General features: G+C 39.2%; 1 protein-coding gene across 1 annotated transcript; it reads right to left on the reverse strand.

The window, feature by feature from the left end:
- Positions 1–4,799: 4,799 nt before the first annotated feature.
- Positions 4,800–5,553, reverse strand: LOC123083951 (putative germin-like protein 2-1). The gene is made up of 2 exons (XM_044505820.1): positions 5,442–5,553; positions 4,800–5,335 (listed from the first exon to the last, which is right to left on the reverse strand). Exons 1-2 carry the CDS (start codon positions 5,551–5,553, stop codon positions 4,800–4,802), a joined length of 648 nt encoding a protein of 215 aa, XP_044361755.1.
- Between the last annotated feature and the right edge of the window lie 12,534 nt (positions 5,554–18,087).

Consider the following 18,087-nt stretch of genomic DNA (forward strand, 5'->3'; position numbering starts at 1 on the left):
TACCACGAACACTAGCTATTTAATCATCATAGTCATAGTGTAGCACATCATCATCTTCAAACTCATTTTTAGCTAGCTAATCACTCCTGCTACTCTCTCTCGGGTAAAATAACATAAAACATGTATAACACTCCTCCTTCATCAAGTTGGAGCATGCAGATGAACCTGTCTCCTAATCGTGGGTTGCGCTTTTGATTGCTGCCCCCTAGTACTTCTCTGCGATCATTCACAATTTTGCTCCAGTCTTTCACTATTAAGCATTCCTCGCTATTAGAAATCCTGAATGCACTAAAGTGCATTGTAGGATATCTTGGCCGTAAGCTAACAATATTCTTGGTACCTTTAGTCTCGATCCAATCAGGCACAACATTCATCGGGAGTCCCTGTTAAAGAACATCGTATAGTAACATACTTAGCAATGAAGTTTAGCTTAAAAAATAATGTATGCAAAAGATGAACTGAGGACAAATAGTAAAAATCTTACCATCTTTCCTAAATAGATGTGACCGTAGTTCAGTACAAACACCATTTGTCGCACGTTTTCAGTACTAACATTTCTAAGTGCAGGAAGAAAATTTGTCTTGACAGTATCAAGATCCTGAAGCCATGAAACATAATGACTTAGCTCCTCGTAGTTTAGTTCAGCCCCGGGACAGTAGTAGGTCCTGTCTACCAAGCACTGGTCATGTTTGCTTGAACGGAAATAAGCTGACAATAGAAATTAGTTGTCAACTATTTTTGCATAAACAATATCAAAGACATAAATATGGTTAAGAAACTCACATAATGGTATAACTGGAGGCGTCTGCACATTGACCCAGATGTCGGTATTACCTTCAATATCATCTTTCGGACGAATATCAAAGGTGATAACCATATCAGGCTCAAATGCATAAGTCTTGCATAGTGCTTGCCAAGTTTTGCATCCAAAATAGGTGTAGTCGTCTTCGTTGTATAATTTTACGTGAAAAATATAACCATGCTCGGTCTTCAAGTAAACTTTCTTTACCTCCATAGTACGACTGAAACCTATCTTATCCAAGACAAAAACTCTTGCATGGCAGGGGGTACGCTAGTAGAATAGTAAAAAAAATAAATTATAAGTTGAAGCAAATGAAGAAGATGTCATGCTTAATTACGAAAAAAGACTCGCCGTTGTGACTTACTGTATCCACTTCGAAGTTCTCGTCCAGCTTGATGTTGAAGCGCCTATCATCATCTAGGAAGATTCTATCGCACAGGCCGCGCTCGTCTTCGCGGTACTTGCAAATACCGAAATTCTTTTCGTCGTCAGACATTTCCTATGTTCATAGTTGAAACATTAATTGAAAATCGATCGAAGACAACTACCAGGATACTCAATACACAAATCCGGGACACTCGATATTTCCTACATATTCTGGCACAAGTCATGCCAAAATTCACGGAAAAATCCGGCATGACCTTTGCTAAAATAGGACATATCGAGCGCCTGAAATTTGCCGGAACGGAAATGAATCAACACTCCAGCAAAACATAGGCCACTCGAAGGTGTAACCTGCAACATGACCGGCCACTTGGGCAAGCACATATCCTATTTGAGCAACACAAGATATACACTTCAATAAGCAAAACCAAATCATAAAATAAGTAAGTATTCAAATTAGCACGCATTCAATAAGCAAAAGTAAATCATCTCATGCGTCCGTACATCATCGAATATTATCACTAATACATCCCGAATAGTATCATACATATAACATCACTAATACAACTAAAACCCTAGCGCACGACGGGTATCGGCGCGGGCGGTGGACACCCACAGAGAATGAACCATCACAGGATCATAGCTTCAGTGAGATCCCTGGAGAACCTGCCAGGTATTGAAGAATCTGTGCTCCAACGCAAACAAGTAGGGACGGACGTGCGCGTCCTCCTCACTGACACGGTGACGCACCACCTCCGCGGGGTTCTCGAGCCTCTAGATCGTCACTGGCCCACGCGACCGCCACCAAAAAAGGTTCGGGTCAACGACGGGCTGACTCCTCACCAACCTGCGCCCTCCGGTAGGTAGCGCCTCTCAGTACCACCCCGGTGGAGCCCAATCCCGGACATGACCCATCTGGTGACGCAGGTGTCCTCCGCCGACTCGACGACGAGGATGCGGGATAGGCATCGTCGACGTCGATGCGGGAATAATTGCTTTAACTAAAAAAGTAAACTTGTTATATTAATTTTTATACTAAAAATAAAATAGGTGTATTAACTCAACTAGTTCAATTAAGCACTTACTATGAATAAAAATAAACTAGTTTTTACTAAAAATAAACTATTTCAATTAGTTGTATTAATTTTCTTACTAATTCTATTGGGAGTTAGGCCGGCTCAAACCAAGCTACAAGTACCTTAGCTATACTCTCATCGGGAGCAGGAGCTAGGAGCTAGATCGGCAGCAGCTAGGATCGAGATGGCCGTGTCACGGCGGACGGGGTGGATCGCCGCCGGCCTCCTCGCGCGCCTGCTCATGGTGGCCGTCCTGCTCATGTCCGTGCGCTTCGTTCTGTCCAACTACATCCATTGGGACCATACACAGGGCATCTACAAGCTCCAGAGCTACACGTATGTACTCCTCTATATCCGATGTATATTCTAGTTCTAGCTTAAGCCAGCGCGTAGTACTACTGTACTAGTGTTACTAGTACTACATACTGCGTCGCTAGCTCTAGCTAACCTCTGAAAAGCACGGGACGAGTTCTGATGTGGCATTGGCATGGCGCACGTACAGTTATGTGGTCGCGTCGGCCGTCGTGGGGGCGGCGGGGAGCGTGCTGCAGATACCCGTCGCCATGTACCTGCTGTGCAAGAGCAAAAGGGCGATACCCAGCGCCATGATCCTCGACATCAGCATGCACGCCGACATAGTAAGTTGCTGCTCTGGCTATGGCTAGCTACCTTAATTTCTCGTGCAAAGCTCCTGACCCCCTTTGGTTAAGTACTCCTATATGCGAACGACTCGTGGACATGGTTATGATAATTTCATCTTGCATGCCACTGCGCGCAGGTGATCAGCGTCGTGCTGGCAAGCGGCGTCGGCGCCGGGTTCGGCGCGACCAACGACGTTCTGCGCTACGTCCGGGCGAGCAAATGGGAAGGCAGGCAGCAAGAGTAGCAGGCTCTCATCAACTACTACAACAGGGCGATCATCCCCGTCATATTCCTACTCGTAGGCATGGTCCTCTCCATCTGCGCCACCGTCGTCTCCGCCAGGCTCCGCGCTAGGGTCATAAACGATTCTGAAGGTAGAGCCTGATGGATAAACTCTCACACAAAAACAAGTTGGACTCATCCTTTGTATTCCGCCAGTCAGCTTGATCATTTAACCTATAAATCTCGCTAGCCTACCTGCCATTCTCGAGCTACTGCATGCGCCAAGCCTGTTGGACCGCATGATTCCTTTACTGTCGCTCTATTTTGACTGCTGGCGCTGGGTCAGCCGTCAATTCCTTTTTACAATCGCAGCTGCTTCAGTAGATGACGGGTGGGGCTCATGAAGAGAGAATTAGGTGGTTTCCTTTCGAGTTTGCGTACGTGAAAGTTTTACCGCAGCGGGGTCGATGGGAACGTCAGGTGGATTTTGCGTGCGCTAGCTGTGAAACCCTACAACCAATCTTCACGCTCCTCGAGCCCCATGTCCGGCTCCTCCTCCCCCACTTTTCACTCCCACGCTCCCCATGCATCTGTATTGGTTTTGTTCATAATTCTCTTCAGAATCACTTGTATTGAGTTTTGTTCATAGTTTATCATCGAATCACTCAACTCATGCCTTGTTTGGTTCTAGTTTTATGCATGATTATAGAAAGGAAGAATCACTCAACCCGTCGCCGTGTACCTACTGCGCAAGAGCAAAAGGGCCATACCCAGAGCCATGATCCTCGACATCAGCATGCACGCCGGCATAGTAAGTTGCTGCTCTGGCTATGGCTAGCTACCTTAATTTCTCGTGCAAAGCTCCTGATCCCCTTTGGTTAAGTACATGCCAACGACTCGTGGACATGGTTATGATAATTTCAGCTTGCATGCCATGCCACTACGCGCAGGTGATCAGCGTCGTGCTGGCAAGCGGCGTCTACGCCGGGTTCGGCGCGACCAACGACATTCTTCTGCAAACCATGTTACTCCCTTCGTCTATGTGCATCAGGCATCTAATGAAAATTTAATAATCCGAAAACGCTAAGGAGCGTAACAATAGTGCTAATTGCATGCATATTAATTAGACCTTATTTATTAATTGAAGCACGAGCGAGAGGTTGAGAGAGAGCCTTGAATGTCTAACTTGCCATACATAGTGTTCCGTGTAGCCGAGTTCACCCTCGATCAACTCATGGCTAAGATTTGATTCTCCCTCTTACCTCTTAGGCGCCATTTCAAAAATCCTTGATGAAGAATAGATTGAGCACTTGAGAGCTTCCTTTTTATGTTTACAAAAAAAGTGACTTAAATGCTGGATGGAGAATAGATTGAGCACATTATCACTTCCTTTTTATGTTTACAAAGTGACTTGAACAAAATAGAAGAAACACACAACCATAATGCCACTTCCCTAGTTTGCAGTTAAGTCAGCCCACGACTTATTAGGCTGTTTACTTTTAAAAATGGAGATGACAAAGGAAATAATATCCAGCACAAAAGAGAATATTGTTCCTTTAATATAAACTTGAGTAACATAACCATACAATAGAACTATATATGTCATAAAGAGACACACAAAATAAATGCTTAATTAAGGAACAAATGAATCAAACCACGTGATGTATGCTGAACTAGAATTGAGCTTGGATATGGTCTATGATGTTCTTGTCCACCTGGAAGGCTTTGGCCAGGATATCATCTGAGATGGTTTGCTTGGATCCAAAAACCGCATTGGCTATGGTGATCACACCGGGGTTCTTGCTGCTTAGCGCCGCAATGGCTATCGCTTCGTTGTTTCCAATGTTAAACTGAAAGTGAATCAGCCCTTGCGGAAACACAAACACGTCCCCTTTGTTCAAAACTTTTGAGAACAACTTGTTCTCAGGGTTCGAAGTCACGAAACCAACATAGAGTGAGCCTTCCAACACTGTTAGGATCTCGGTTGCACGAGGGTGAAGGTGCGGTGGGTTTTGACCATAAGGTGCATAATCAACACGCGCCAATGAGACACCCAAAGTGTTCAACCCGGCAATCTGTGCCACGTTAACTGCAGTCACAACGGAGCCTTGCTTGTTGCTCGTGTTCCCGACCATGTGGAGGCTAGAGAAGTAGAAGTCCTCTACCACTGCGGTCTTTGGGTCTTTGCATGCGAATCCATTGACAAAAACTGCACATATACATATACAGATTTCGAGCAATTAATAACTATGGATTGGCACAAATAAGTAACTAGGAACATTTCACTGCACGTATGAATGTGTAATTGTACATACCTTGAGATGTCTTGTCAGCGACGCAGAAATCCTGAAGCTGACCCGGGTCAGAGGCAAGAGCACGAGAAGCCGACAAAGCCAACAGGGCAAGGAGGAAAAACTTTGAAGCCATTTGGATGTGAACGTTGATTCTCACTAAATCAAGTGTGTTTGATCAGGTAGAGAAGAACTGCTTGCGCTCGTGCTGCACAGTGATGCTTCAAAGGGTTGGAGGAGACCGGTATATATAGGGACATGGAGGATGATCTTTTGTGTTTGTTTTGTTGGTGCGCATGTGGATATGAAGGAAATGGTCTTCACTAGCTTTCTAATTCCCAAGTCTAAAGCGTGTTCCTGGCCGGCCTTCCTGTGACGGCCAACTAATAGATCACACCATCTCTTTTAGTTTCTCTGCATTGTTTGAACAGGTCATATTCGTAGCTTGTACTAGCTCTCTTGTCTTGTGTCTTGTCTCCACACTTGAACCAGATGGAACTTGGCCATGCAGCCATCAACCTAAAGGATTAAACACATTGACGAAAATTGCTTTGGAGCCCGGTCCCCATGGAGGCCTCCAAATTCAAAATTTAAATTTCATCAAAATTCATATGTTTATGTTTCAAAAAAATCTGAAAAAATATAGATATTTATGAAGGCATAACACACACGTGTGTAAAATTTCAGGGCAAAATACGTTGAAGTTTGAAGTGAGGGCTTTGCAAAAAAACTCTAGGGCTTTCTAATAGATGATACTATTTATCCTTCCAGGCCATGAATTTTTCTTTTTTTGTACATATCACATTTCAAGGTATTTCACCCTAATTTGCACACATACACATAACATCTTTGTTTACTTACATAATTTTTTTCAGATTTTTTTGAAACCGAAAAGTATGAATTTTGATATTTTTTTCAAAATTTCCGAGTTCCAGTGAGCCCGGTCACCAAAACGACGTTCTCACTATTAAAGGGCTAACTTGTAAACACACCTATAACAGTAACAAAACAGTAATAGAAAATGCTTGCGTGCATGAGCAGGCCAACACAAACGCGTTCCTGTGGAAAGCTTTCTATCTCGGGCAGTGTTTGGTAGGCTGCATTATGTCTAGCCAGGCCCCGCATGAAATGGAATTAGACTATTTTGTTATGTGGGCTGCATTTGTTTCCTGACCCACACGAACTTCAAAGTACTCCCTCCGTTTCAAATTACTCGTCTCAGGAATGGATGTATCTAGAATTAAAATACATCTAGATACATTCATTTCTGCGACGAGTAATTCGGAACGGAGGGAGTAGTTCTGGGCCTGCATCCGGAGAAATGGCCGAATCGGCCATTTTTCTCGAGGCAGGCTCACTCGAGTCACGTGTGGCGAGCGCTGCACGCGTGGGGAAGCGTGGGAGACGACGGGACATCTCATAGCTCCACACCCTCTCTCTAGTCACCTCCCACGGCAGTTCATGCACTCGTTCTCTTCCCCTCACCGCCGCTTTGGTGTCTCTGATGGCAGAATCACCGTCGCCCCCCCCCCCACTCCCATCATTTCTGGTAGCAACCCCATCTAGGAGAGGAGGATTGCAAGCTTTCCCTCTTCCAGACGGGATCTCGCCGCGGTTCTCCGGGCTCCGTCCCCTTCTGCACCATTTCGCCGCGTGCTCCGGCTCCGCCACCGGTGCCACACCTCCTAATCTTGGGCTCGACGAGGCGAGGTTTCAAACCCGGTCGCCCGCGGCCTTGACTAGCCCGACTTATGGGGGTATTTTTACCCCCATTCAAGGGTTTCTCCCTGCGTCCGATGCAAGGGGAGGGGAACTCGAGGACGTGGCGCTCGTCCTCCAACCGGCGCGCGACGAGGAGGTAGTTCATGTGCTCGATGCGCATGCGGATGGCGTTCTCGGCATAGATCCGAGCTCCGTCAGCGATGCCCTTCTCGATGGCCTTCTTCACCTTGAGCCTCTGCCATTCAACATATAAACATATAAGTAAAGTACACTAATTCTAGAAGAGAAAACACAAAGCAATAAAGGATAAATGGACCATTTCCCCACAATTTTTTTCCTGATTCAAACATCTACAGTCCAGCCACTGATGTCTTAAGCATGTGTTGTTGGTATGACCACACATGAGAATCAACTTCAGAGAATAAAAATCACATTTACTCAAATTGAATTGTACATTAAGTACTGATCTTAATCATGAAAAGTTTAAGTTTAGGAGCAAGCAAAGCTACCAGTTTCAGCGATCTGTAATGTTAAAATATTCTGGACAGGTCAAAGCTCTCTACATTCTAATGAAGTGCTATTAGTTCTCCATACAAACATTTCCTACGGGTCGGCATCGAAGAAGGCTTGATTTAACACGTTCAGAAACAGTCTAGTGTGTATATTGTACTCTGCAAGGCTTGATTTAACACATTGAGGAACATTATTGATTTATCAAGCATTTTCAGAGATTCAGCAAGCGACAGTCATTGCAGAATACTATTACAATGCTCAATTCAACTAACAGAATCATCCTGAGACGAGTTTATATGAACAATCCGGAACACGAAGTGCAGCACAGCAAGTCGATCTACCATATCTATCAGTTGCATCTAATTAGGCACCCCAAAACCCTACCCGACGGAGAATGGCGCGAACGACGAGATAGCACGGCACTGAGTTTCGGAAGCTGAAGGGGAAGGGATCACGCCTGATGGCAGCGGTGGTGGTCGGTCGTGTTACCTGCGCCTGCTTTGCCTTCACGTACGGGGAATCTGCCGCCGGCGGCGCCCTCGGCAGCCGGGAGCATCCGCCGCTGCTCACCGGCGCGGTGACGCGGTAGGAGCAGCAGCTGGCGCTCAGGCGCGGGGTGAAGTGGCTCCTGGGGATGGCGTAGCCGTAGGGGGTGCCGGGGCTCCATCTCTCCGCCGCGGCTGGTGGCGGCGCCCTCCCCCTCCCACTGGTGGCAGCGCCGCCCTCAAGGTGGCTGCTCAAAAGGATATACGGAGAGGGAGGGGAAAGGATGCCAGCGATGGAGTGGAGGCCGGGGTGGTCGCTCATGGCTGCAGGATGATGTGCCCGTCGGATCTGACCGGAAGAGACGGAGGAGGCCGGTGAGGTTGGGCGGCTCTCTTGATCTGCTGAGGGGGCGACTGGGTGGTGGAAGGGAGGGGCGGTGGAGGAGGAATCTAGATTGGGAAGGGGGCGGCGGCGAGGATATGGGGACGAGGGAGGAAGGGGGCGACGGGGGGAGGGGTCGATCTGAGCTAGGGTTTGGGCTGCGAGTGAGGGGTATCTCTTTTTCTTTTCTTTTTTTCTTCTTTTCTATAGATAGATGGATGGATGGATGTGGGATGTAGAAATGGATGGATGGATGGATGGACGCCATGTCATCGATCCGTGGACAGAGTTATGATTGGTTCAGAAAATCAAAGATGTAAAATAGTATTCAAGTACTAAAAATAGAGGGATTTTATGAAGTAGCTATGAAAAATAGTTTGCAAAAGGGCACCACACAAATTTTCACTAGAGTTAGACCACATTTTATGGGTTAGGACCAATTTGTATGCATTTTTCATATTTCTAGCTATTTTTAATCTTTTTTGAGTGGTAAAAATGTTTTTTTGTGAAGAACCTACCAAATAATTGTTGCAAAATTGCACCAAATCAATTTTCTAAAATATTAGGCCATATTTAATGCATAATTGACCAAATGGTTGGATGACAAAAGTTTTCATCCACCTCTCGTGAAAGACAAATTTCTGTTGGTTCACTTGGGTCAAATTTGAACTGCAGCTGCCTCATAGTTTGCTCTTTATTTTTTCCAAAAATTATTTATAGGTACATAAGTAACTATTTAATCAGAGTAATATCAAAAGTTTTCCAAGATTCAACCGTAGCTATGAATTGTCAAGCCCGCCGTTTTGACTACATTTTGAAACGGGCATAAGAAATTAAAAAAATTAAAAAATTGGAAAACCTTCGCATTGTGTCATTTTATGTGACCAAGTTGCCAGAAAAAATAATAAACTTGTAATACAGTAATTATTTTAAAAAAGTGTTCTTAGAAATGAGCTATCATGTGTGAAGATTCATGGCTTTCAAGCCAAATGATCAATCTTATGGCCACATTTATGGCATAGTTTGTTCAAATGATCTCATATTGTGCACAAGGGTGCATCTTGGAATTCCAAACAATGTTGCCTATGGGAGTTTTCATTTTCTTTGCACGGAAAATTCATTTTCCATTTTCCGAGTGCCCGAATTGAGTTCTTTTTGTGAATGACCTACCATATATTTGTTGCAAAATTGGACCAAATAAATTTTCTAAAATACTAGGCCATATTTGATTCACAATTTACCAACTGGTTGGGTGTCAAAAGCCTTGATCCACCTCTGGTGAAAAAGACAAATTCCCGCTGATTTAGTAGGAAGCGGGTCAAATTTGAACTGCAGCTGCCTCATAGTTTACTCTTTATTTTTTCAAAAAATAATTTCTAGGTACATAAGTATATATTTAATCAGAGAAATGTCAAAAGTTTTCCAAGATTCAACCACTAGCTAGGAACGGTCAAACCCGCCGTTTTGATCGCATTTCGAAATAGGCATAAAAAATTCAGAAAAAATCAAAAAAATTGGAAAACCTTCGCATTGTGTCATTATATGTGATCAAGTTTCCAGGAAAAATAATTAACTTGTAATATGACAATTATTTTAAAAAATATTCTCAGAAATGAGCTATATGCGTGAAGATTCAGGGTTTTAAAGCCAAATGATCAATCTTATGGCCACATTCATGGCATAGTTTGTTCAAATGATCTCATATTATGCACAAGGGTGCATCTTCGAATTCAAACAATGTTGCCTAAGGGAATTTTCATTTTCTTTGCACGGAAGATTCATTTTCTATTTTTTGAATGCCCAAAATGAGTTTTTTTTGGTGAAGGAGCTACCATATATTTGTTGCAAAATTGGACCAAATCATTTTTCTAAAATATTAGGCCATATTTAATGCATAATTGACAAAATGATTGAGTGTCAAAAGTTTTGATCCACCATTTGTGAAAAAGACAAATTTCTGTCGATTCAGTAGGAAGCGGGTCAATTTTGAACTGCATCTACCTTATAGTTTGCTCTTTATTTTTTTACAAAAATCATTTCTAGGTATATAAGTATCTATTTAATCATAAATGCATGGTTTGGTGGCGATACATCGAGGTTTGGATGGTGGACGAGGGCCCCAACTCCATAGCGCGTAAAGTCGCATGCCCGCCGCGTGGTTGTGGCGTTGCCATGTGTTCTGGGCGGCCTGGGCATGTCTACGGGGTTGGGTACTCCCCATGAAGCTGCTAGGAACAAAATTACAACATAAGATTCTCACGAGGAGACCGAACTATGCTCAAACATGAATTAGCAGCCAAGTGTTTGATTAGCGATACGGGAAATACACGTGCCAATGGGCGCGAGTTTTGGCTGAGGATGATCATCTAGTAAGAAGATTGTCTTCACAAATTTTTAGCTCAAAAGGAGGAGCCTAGGTGGTACTTGCTTGGCAAAGTATCACACTGGACAGAAATATGAATGTTGAAGCTGGGCTCAAAATAATGAATGGATTGAGCTGAAATTTGGTGGGGTGGTTATTTGGGCATAGGAAAGCAATGTAGAAAATTGATACCATTTGGACATGCCAAAGTGGTACTTCCTTCACAAAGCTATTCCCTGGACAGAAACTTGGGAAAATTAGCGAGAGAAATTGGATAAATGAAATGAGCTCAAATTTTGTGTAGGTAAGTTACATAGAAATGGTCATGCCCTGGTAAATTTTCAGATCATTTGGGTAAGCCTAGCTAGTACTTACTTCACAAAGCTTCTCTCAAGATAGAAACTTTGGAAATTTCCTGAGAAAGATTTACCAGGAAAATGGAGCCAAATAGTATCATGTGGCAATTATTTGGGTATGGAAGAGTGCCCAAAAAGTTTGAGGGTAATAGGGGGGATCTGGATAACACTTGCTTTGCAATGTGCCAATCTGGCCATAAAATATAAATTGAACCTGGGCTCACATAGATGATTTGACTGAGCTGTAATTTGGAGGAGGGTGATAATTTGGGCATATGAAGGAACTGTATAAATTTCATGTCATTTGGATATATAAAAATGGTACTTCCTTCACAATGCTTCTAGGTGGAAAAAAACTTTTTGAAATTTGCCGAGGAAGAATTACTGGGCAAATGGAGCTAAATTTTGTCATGAGGCAATGATTTGGATAGGAAAGAGTGCCCAAAATTTTTGAGGGCAATCAAGAATATATAAATAGCACTTCCTTCACAAAGTATTATTGTGAACAGAATAGGAAAATGAATATTGTTGAATTATTTTTGAACCATGCAAGGAAGGATTTTTACATATTTGATGAAGATATGACCCAAAGAATTTATGAGATTTTTGGGGGAATTTTGGGAATGACAGAAATATAGGTTGCATCACAACCTAGGGCAAAAATTGACACATGGACATGACACATAGGCAAAACTAATGAGGTGGCGCCTATCATAGCAATCCACCACAATTTACAAGGTTATGACCATCTATATTGGTCGGGATCAGCTAGAAATAAGGCAGCAGACCAGTGTTGTCTGCTTTATGACAATTTCATGTAAGGAAATTATGACCGTTCTGACCAAAATGGTCGATATAGTTGAGGGTTTGGATCCCCCCGAACAGCTTGTGACCAATTGATCTCAAATGGTCGTAGATCTATGACCAATTCTTCCAGGGTCACTGACAGAAGGTCACTAGTTGACATATTTCTTGTAGTGGAAATTGAGGTTGCCTCATATTATTCATCTGTATAATCTCTTTCGTGAAAATGATGGAAAGGAAAATTGTGCTCAATTGATAGAAGAAGAATTTAATAAAATGTTTGGCATAAAATCTTTGAAGGATGAGCATGATTGCTATGTTGTTGGTATGAATTCTTTGAATATCCATGATGCTAATGATATGTAAAGACATAAACTTGGGGATGCTATGTTTGATGAAGATGATATTTTTTGTCCCCCAAGTTTTGATGATAGCATGCCTCCTATTTATGATGATTATACTGATGAAAGTGAGTTTGGAAGAGTGTCAACTCTTGGTACTAATGATCCCACTATTTTGGAGGGTGTTGAATCTTACTGGAATAATGATAGAAGTGGATTTGGAGAGGTCATGACTCTATTTAGTGATGAATCCACTACTTTGGAAGATGTTTCAATTGACAATGATAAAAAAGTTCCTACGTATGATGATTATTGTGACGACATGTATGTTAAAAATAGTAATGATATCCATGAAACTAGTCATGCTCAAATTGATTGTGTTAATCAAGTGTCATATGATAGTTATTTCATTGCATTTGCTCCCCGTATTATGAATGATAATAAATTTGCTTATGTGGAGAGTAGTAAAATTTCTATGCTTATGAATCATGAAAAGAATGCTTTATGTGATAGCTATATTGTTTAATTTATTCATGATGCTACTGAAAATTATTATGAGAAAGGAACATTTGCTTTTACATATCTCAATAATATCAAGTTTCCACTCTATGTGTTGAAAATCTTGACATCATGCTTGTTTTGCCTTCTTAGGCTAGTTGATTCTTGTTCTCATAAATTGTTTGCTCACGAAATCCCTATGCATAGAAAGTGGGTTAGACTTAAATGTGCTTGCCAAGTGATTCATAATGCTCTATTCGTATTTCAATTCTTTACTTTTATGTTAGCATCATCGAAATCATCATGCCTAGCTAAAAAGACATTAAAGAAAAGCGCTTGTTGGCATACAACCCAATAATTACCCTACTGTTTTTGTGTGTTCAAATGATTAAGCTAATGTAAAAATAATGTTTTATAGCTTTTGTTTCAATTAAGTACCAAGTAAAGCTTTTGGGGTAGTGTGGATGATAGTTGACTTGATTCTATGCGAAAACCTAAACTTTTGCTTTCAGTAACATAATTTTTTATATTCACTGGAACACGATAAAATTCTGATATTTTTACACACGATTTATATACAAATTTTCTACGTTGTCCTAATTTTTAGGAAATTTTGAATTTACATATGTATGGTCATTGTCTAGATCATTACAGACTATTCTGTTTTTGTCAGATTCTATTTTCAATGCATAGTTTGCTTGTTTTACTGTTTCCATTGCTTATATTAAGTGATATAAATTGTGGGAAAAAAGGTACAGTAGGGATTGTTTGAGAAAAATTATGAATCTTGTCTTTGATAGTATCCAAGCGATTGATTTGCTCTTTATCATACTAACCTATCTCTTGAAGTTCCGTTAAGCTTTGTGTGATTGAAGTTTTGAAGTTTTGGGTAAGATATCGATATGAGGAGAATAAGGAGTGGCAAGACCGTAAGATTGGATGGGGATGCCCAATGCACCCCAAGGTAATATTCAAGGAAGACTCAAGCAACTAAGCTTGAGGATGCCCCGAAAGGCAACATTATCGGTAACCTTACTTGGAGCTATATTTTTATTCGTCCCCTGATATGAGTTTTGCTTGGAGCATCATTTTATTTTATTAGGATTTGCATGTTGTAATTTAGAGCAATGTTTTGCATCTTTTATTTCCATAAAAGGGTCAAGTATAGCCTTTACCATGCTTATTTTGCAAGTCTATATGTTGCTGTTTGAAAATAGAAAGTTTGTTGTTATGTTTTGAATATTTGTGAATAGTCAGAACATGATAAAATATTGAAATTTTTACACAATATGCTACAACAATTTTCTACAGTGTGGTAATTTTCAGAATTTTTGGAGTTATAAAAGTATGGATCTTCCTTAATCCTTTACAAGCGGTTCTGTTTAGACAGATTGCTGTTATGATTGCATTGTTTGCATATGTTTGCTTGTTTAATGATTCTATTTGAGGATAGGAGTATTAAATATGCATAGTCATTTAGTATGCAATATCAAATTATAATTTTAGTGATTTTCTACAGTAAAGGATGATAAGGTTTTGCATTTATTTATACTAAATTATCTCACGAGTTCTTGTTGAGTTTTGTGTTGATGAAGTTTTTAAGAATTAGGGAAACCGCAATATGAGAGGAATAGAGGAGACACATGATATCAAGCTTGGAGATGCCCAAGGCATCCCTAGTTAATATTTCAAGAAGTCTCAAGTATCTAAGCTTGGGGATGCCCCGGTTGGCATCCCACCTTTCTTCTTCAATAATGATCGATCAGTTTTGTTTGAGCCTAAGTTTTTTGCTTTTTCACATAATATGTGCTATCCTTAGAATGTCATTTTATTTTGTTTTGCTTGCTGTTTGAACAAAATACTTAAGATCTTTTTTTAAATGAGAGAGAGTCTTCACATAGCTACTTAATCATTTGAATACCCATTGATCTTCACTTATATCTTTTTTGAGTAGTTTATCATTTACTCTCGTGCTTCACCTATATCCTATGAGTAAATATCATAAATTTTAAATTATATATGTTTCATATGCTTATCACATGGGGAGTAATGACTTCATATATAAGAAGTATATGTGGTAAAATTTATTGAAAGTTAGCAAACACAACATTGATCACATGAACATTTCATGAAAGAATATTGAAGGAAGAGATATTTCACATATAAATATAGTATCTTGGACATCTTCTATGATTGTGAGCCACATTAATTATTTTTAAACTTGAACAAATTAGTTGAACTTGGGCAAGGAAGACAATGTAATTAGTTATGCTTGGGTATATTTGTATAAAAGTTATATTGTTATGGATCCTCCAACATGTGGTGCTTGCTTATAATCTTTTGCTAGCCAAAAATTCATACTAAGTAGAGATATTACTTGTGCATCCAAAAACCTTTAAACCCAGTTTCTTGGCATAAATGTCCACCATATCTACATATGGATTGAATAAGATCCTTCAAATAAGTTGTCATCGGTGCAAAAAAATTGCTCATAAATAGTATGATCTTTTATTATAAGGGAAAATAAGTGTTGTACGAACTTGTGATGGTAAAGAAATAAAAGTGACAGACTGCATAATAAAAGTTGCTATCACAAAGGGCAATATAACGTGATATTCCTTTGCATTAAGGGCTTGCACATCCAAAAATAAAAAGCGCATGCCAACCTCTGCTTCCCTCTGCGAAGGGTCTATCTTTTATTTTTATGTATTTACTTTCATCCAAGAGTGAATAATATTCCTTCTCATTTCAAACTTAATTATTCTCTAGTTGGCAAGTATCATGTGGTGGGGAAAGATCCAAGCTTATATGGCCATTCAAATATGTTTGATCATGAATTATTATTGTTGACAATTATCTATATGATAAATAAGTTGGGAGGCATACATGGTCAACATTTTTAATATTTTCAAATAGAAGATTAACATTTTTCAAATGCATGGTCAATATTGTTCAAATACACACTGTTAAACTTTTTCAAATGCTTGATTGACATTTTTCAAATACAAGATTGACATTTTCTTATACGTGATCAACAACTTTCTATGCACTTTTAACACTTTTTTTCAAAAGCTTGATTGACATTTTCTAAATGATATATTAACATTTTTTGAAGGGAAAACTTTGTTTTTACCACTCTAGTTTTTGCCAACTTTGCTTATGCCACTCTAAAATTTGACATTTCAATTTTGCCACTCTTAGCTTTTGACAATATATCACTTTTGCCATTCCATGGCAAAAGCAAAAAATTTAGAGTGGCAATTGTGATACATGTCAAAAGCTAAGAGTGGCAAAAGTGAAATGAAAAATTATCGTTTTTGCCACGGAATGGCATTTGTGATGTATTGTCAAAAGCTAAGAGTGGCAAAAGTGAGATATCAAATTCTAGAGTGGCATAAGCAAAGTTGGCAAAAACTAGAGTGGCAAAAACAAAGTTTTCCCTTTTTTGAACACATGTCAACATTTTTTCTACACACATTTAACATTTTAAAAAATGCTTGATTAAAAAATTTCAAATACTTGTTCAACATTTCTTCAAATTCTTGAGTAACATTGTTTATATACATGATCAAAAAAATTCATCACTTTTTAATACATGGTCAACATATTTTCTATTGACATTTAACATTGTTCAAATGCTTGATCGACATTTTTCAAATGCTTAATTAACAACTTTATATAAATGAATAAATTTCATTATTTTTTAATATATGATCAACATTTTTTCTATACATGTTTAACATTTTTTCAAATGCTTGATCAACTTTTTTCAAATATTTGTTCAATGTTATTTTAAATAATTGAATACCATTTTTATATACATGATAAAAAGATTAATCATTTTTTAATGTATGGTACACATTTTTGCTATACAAAATTGAACATTTTTCAAATGCTTATCAACAGTTTTTAAATACTTGTTCATTTTTTTCAAATGATTAATTAAAATTTTTCAAATACATGATCAAATTGTTTGTACACACTTTTTTATACAATTTCCATATACATGATAAATATTTTTTGTATACACATTTTTCAAATGCTTGTTCAATAATTTTCAATTTTTTTAATAGAGTGGTTTTTGGAAAATTTTAAAGTATAAACACAAACAAAAAAGATAAAGCAAAAAATAATAATAAATGAAGCAAAAAAAAAGGATTATATACAGATACAATTATTTAAAGTATAAACAGAAGTAAAAAATGAAGCAAAAAAAGTAAACAACAACAAAAACATAAAAAAGGAGGCTGTGGCCTCTCCCGCTCCTGGTCCGGCCATCACGGTCTCCCCTTCAGCGAGGGTTCCTACTCTCTTGCTGGACGCGAGATATAGGGCGACCCATTGGGGGATGGATAATGGGAATTGACCATGGTTGTTCTAAAAGAAAAGCTATGTATGCGATCCACCTTGTAAAAACATTCTAATCTAAAATTGCTGTCGCAATTTTAATCTAAGCTTAGTCCAAAACTAATTCAAAATTGCAAAATTTTGGATTGAGGGAGTATGTAGAAGGTCCTTACAAAGGCAGTGTGTCACTCAAAAAAAACAAAGGCAGTGTGTGAATATTGTAAAAGAAAAGGCAATGTGTACATGGGCACATAAAAAGATTTTTTTTCCATTAAACAAATTAGTGTATATGGATAAAATGTGGAATTTTTCTAAGAATGTTCAGAATTTTAAAATTTTTATGGATTCAAAAAATGAAGGGATTTTAAAAAATCATGAATTTAAATAATTGTATAGAATACAAAAAATTATCGTGTATTTGAAAAATTGTTGTGAATTTAACTAATGTTAACGAATATTAAAAAAGTTCATGAATTTCAAAAAAATGTGGGAAAATTCATACAATGTTTAGGAATTTAAAAATCTTCATGGATTTAAAACATGATTATGAACAAAAAATGTTCATGAAATGAAATCGGAAAATGCTCGTAGCATTTGGAACATGTGATCTCTAGGGGTGAAGGATGTTATTACCTATGATTATCCCAAGTAGTGGCCTTGGATGGGTTATGTTCAACATCTTTTTTTTTGTAGCCTTCTTAAGGCATTTACTAAATTTACCTGTCTAAGCTATATTTTTGTTTCCGCTGTTAGAGTTGTAACTTGATCATGAGACCCTTGTTTGTATTAAGTTTTTATCGTTACAGATTGTTGTATACATATGTTGTAGTTATGCATAAGAGTTTTGTTATGTTACTTGT

Source organism: Triticum aestivum, chromosome 1A (genome assembly GCF_018294505.1).
Source record: "Triticum aestivum cultivar Chinese Spring chromosome 1A, IWGSC CS RefSeq v2.1, whole genome shotgun sequence".
In the NCBI taxonomy this organism is placed as follows: Eukaryota; Viridiplantae; Streptophyta; class Magnoliopsida; order Poales; family Poaceae; genus Triticum; species Triticum aestivum.

Excerpts from the sequence above, each read along its gene's own strand:
- LOC123083951 (XM_044505820.1), bottom strand. The coding sequence starts at position 5,553 with ATGGCTTCAAAGTTTTTCCTCCTTGCCCTGTTGGCTTTGTCGGCTTCT. Across the intron at positions 5,336-5,441 it reads CGCTGACAAGACATCTCAAG|TTTTTGTCAATGGATTCGCA; the intron begins GTATGTACAATT and ends GTATATGTGCAG.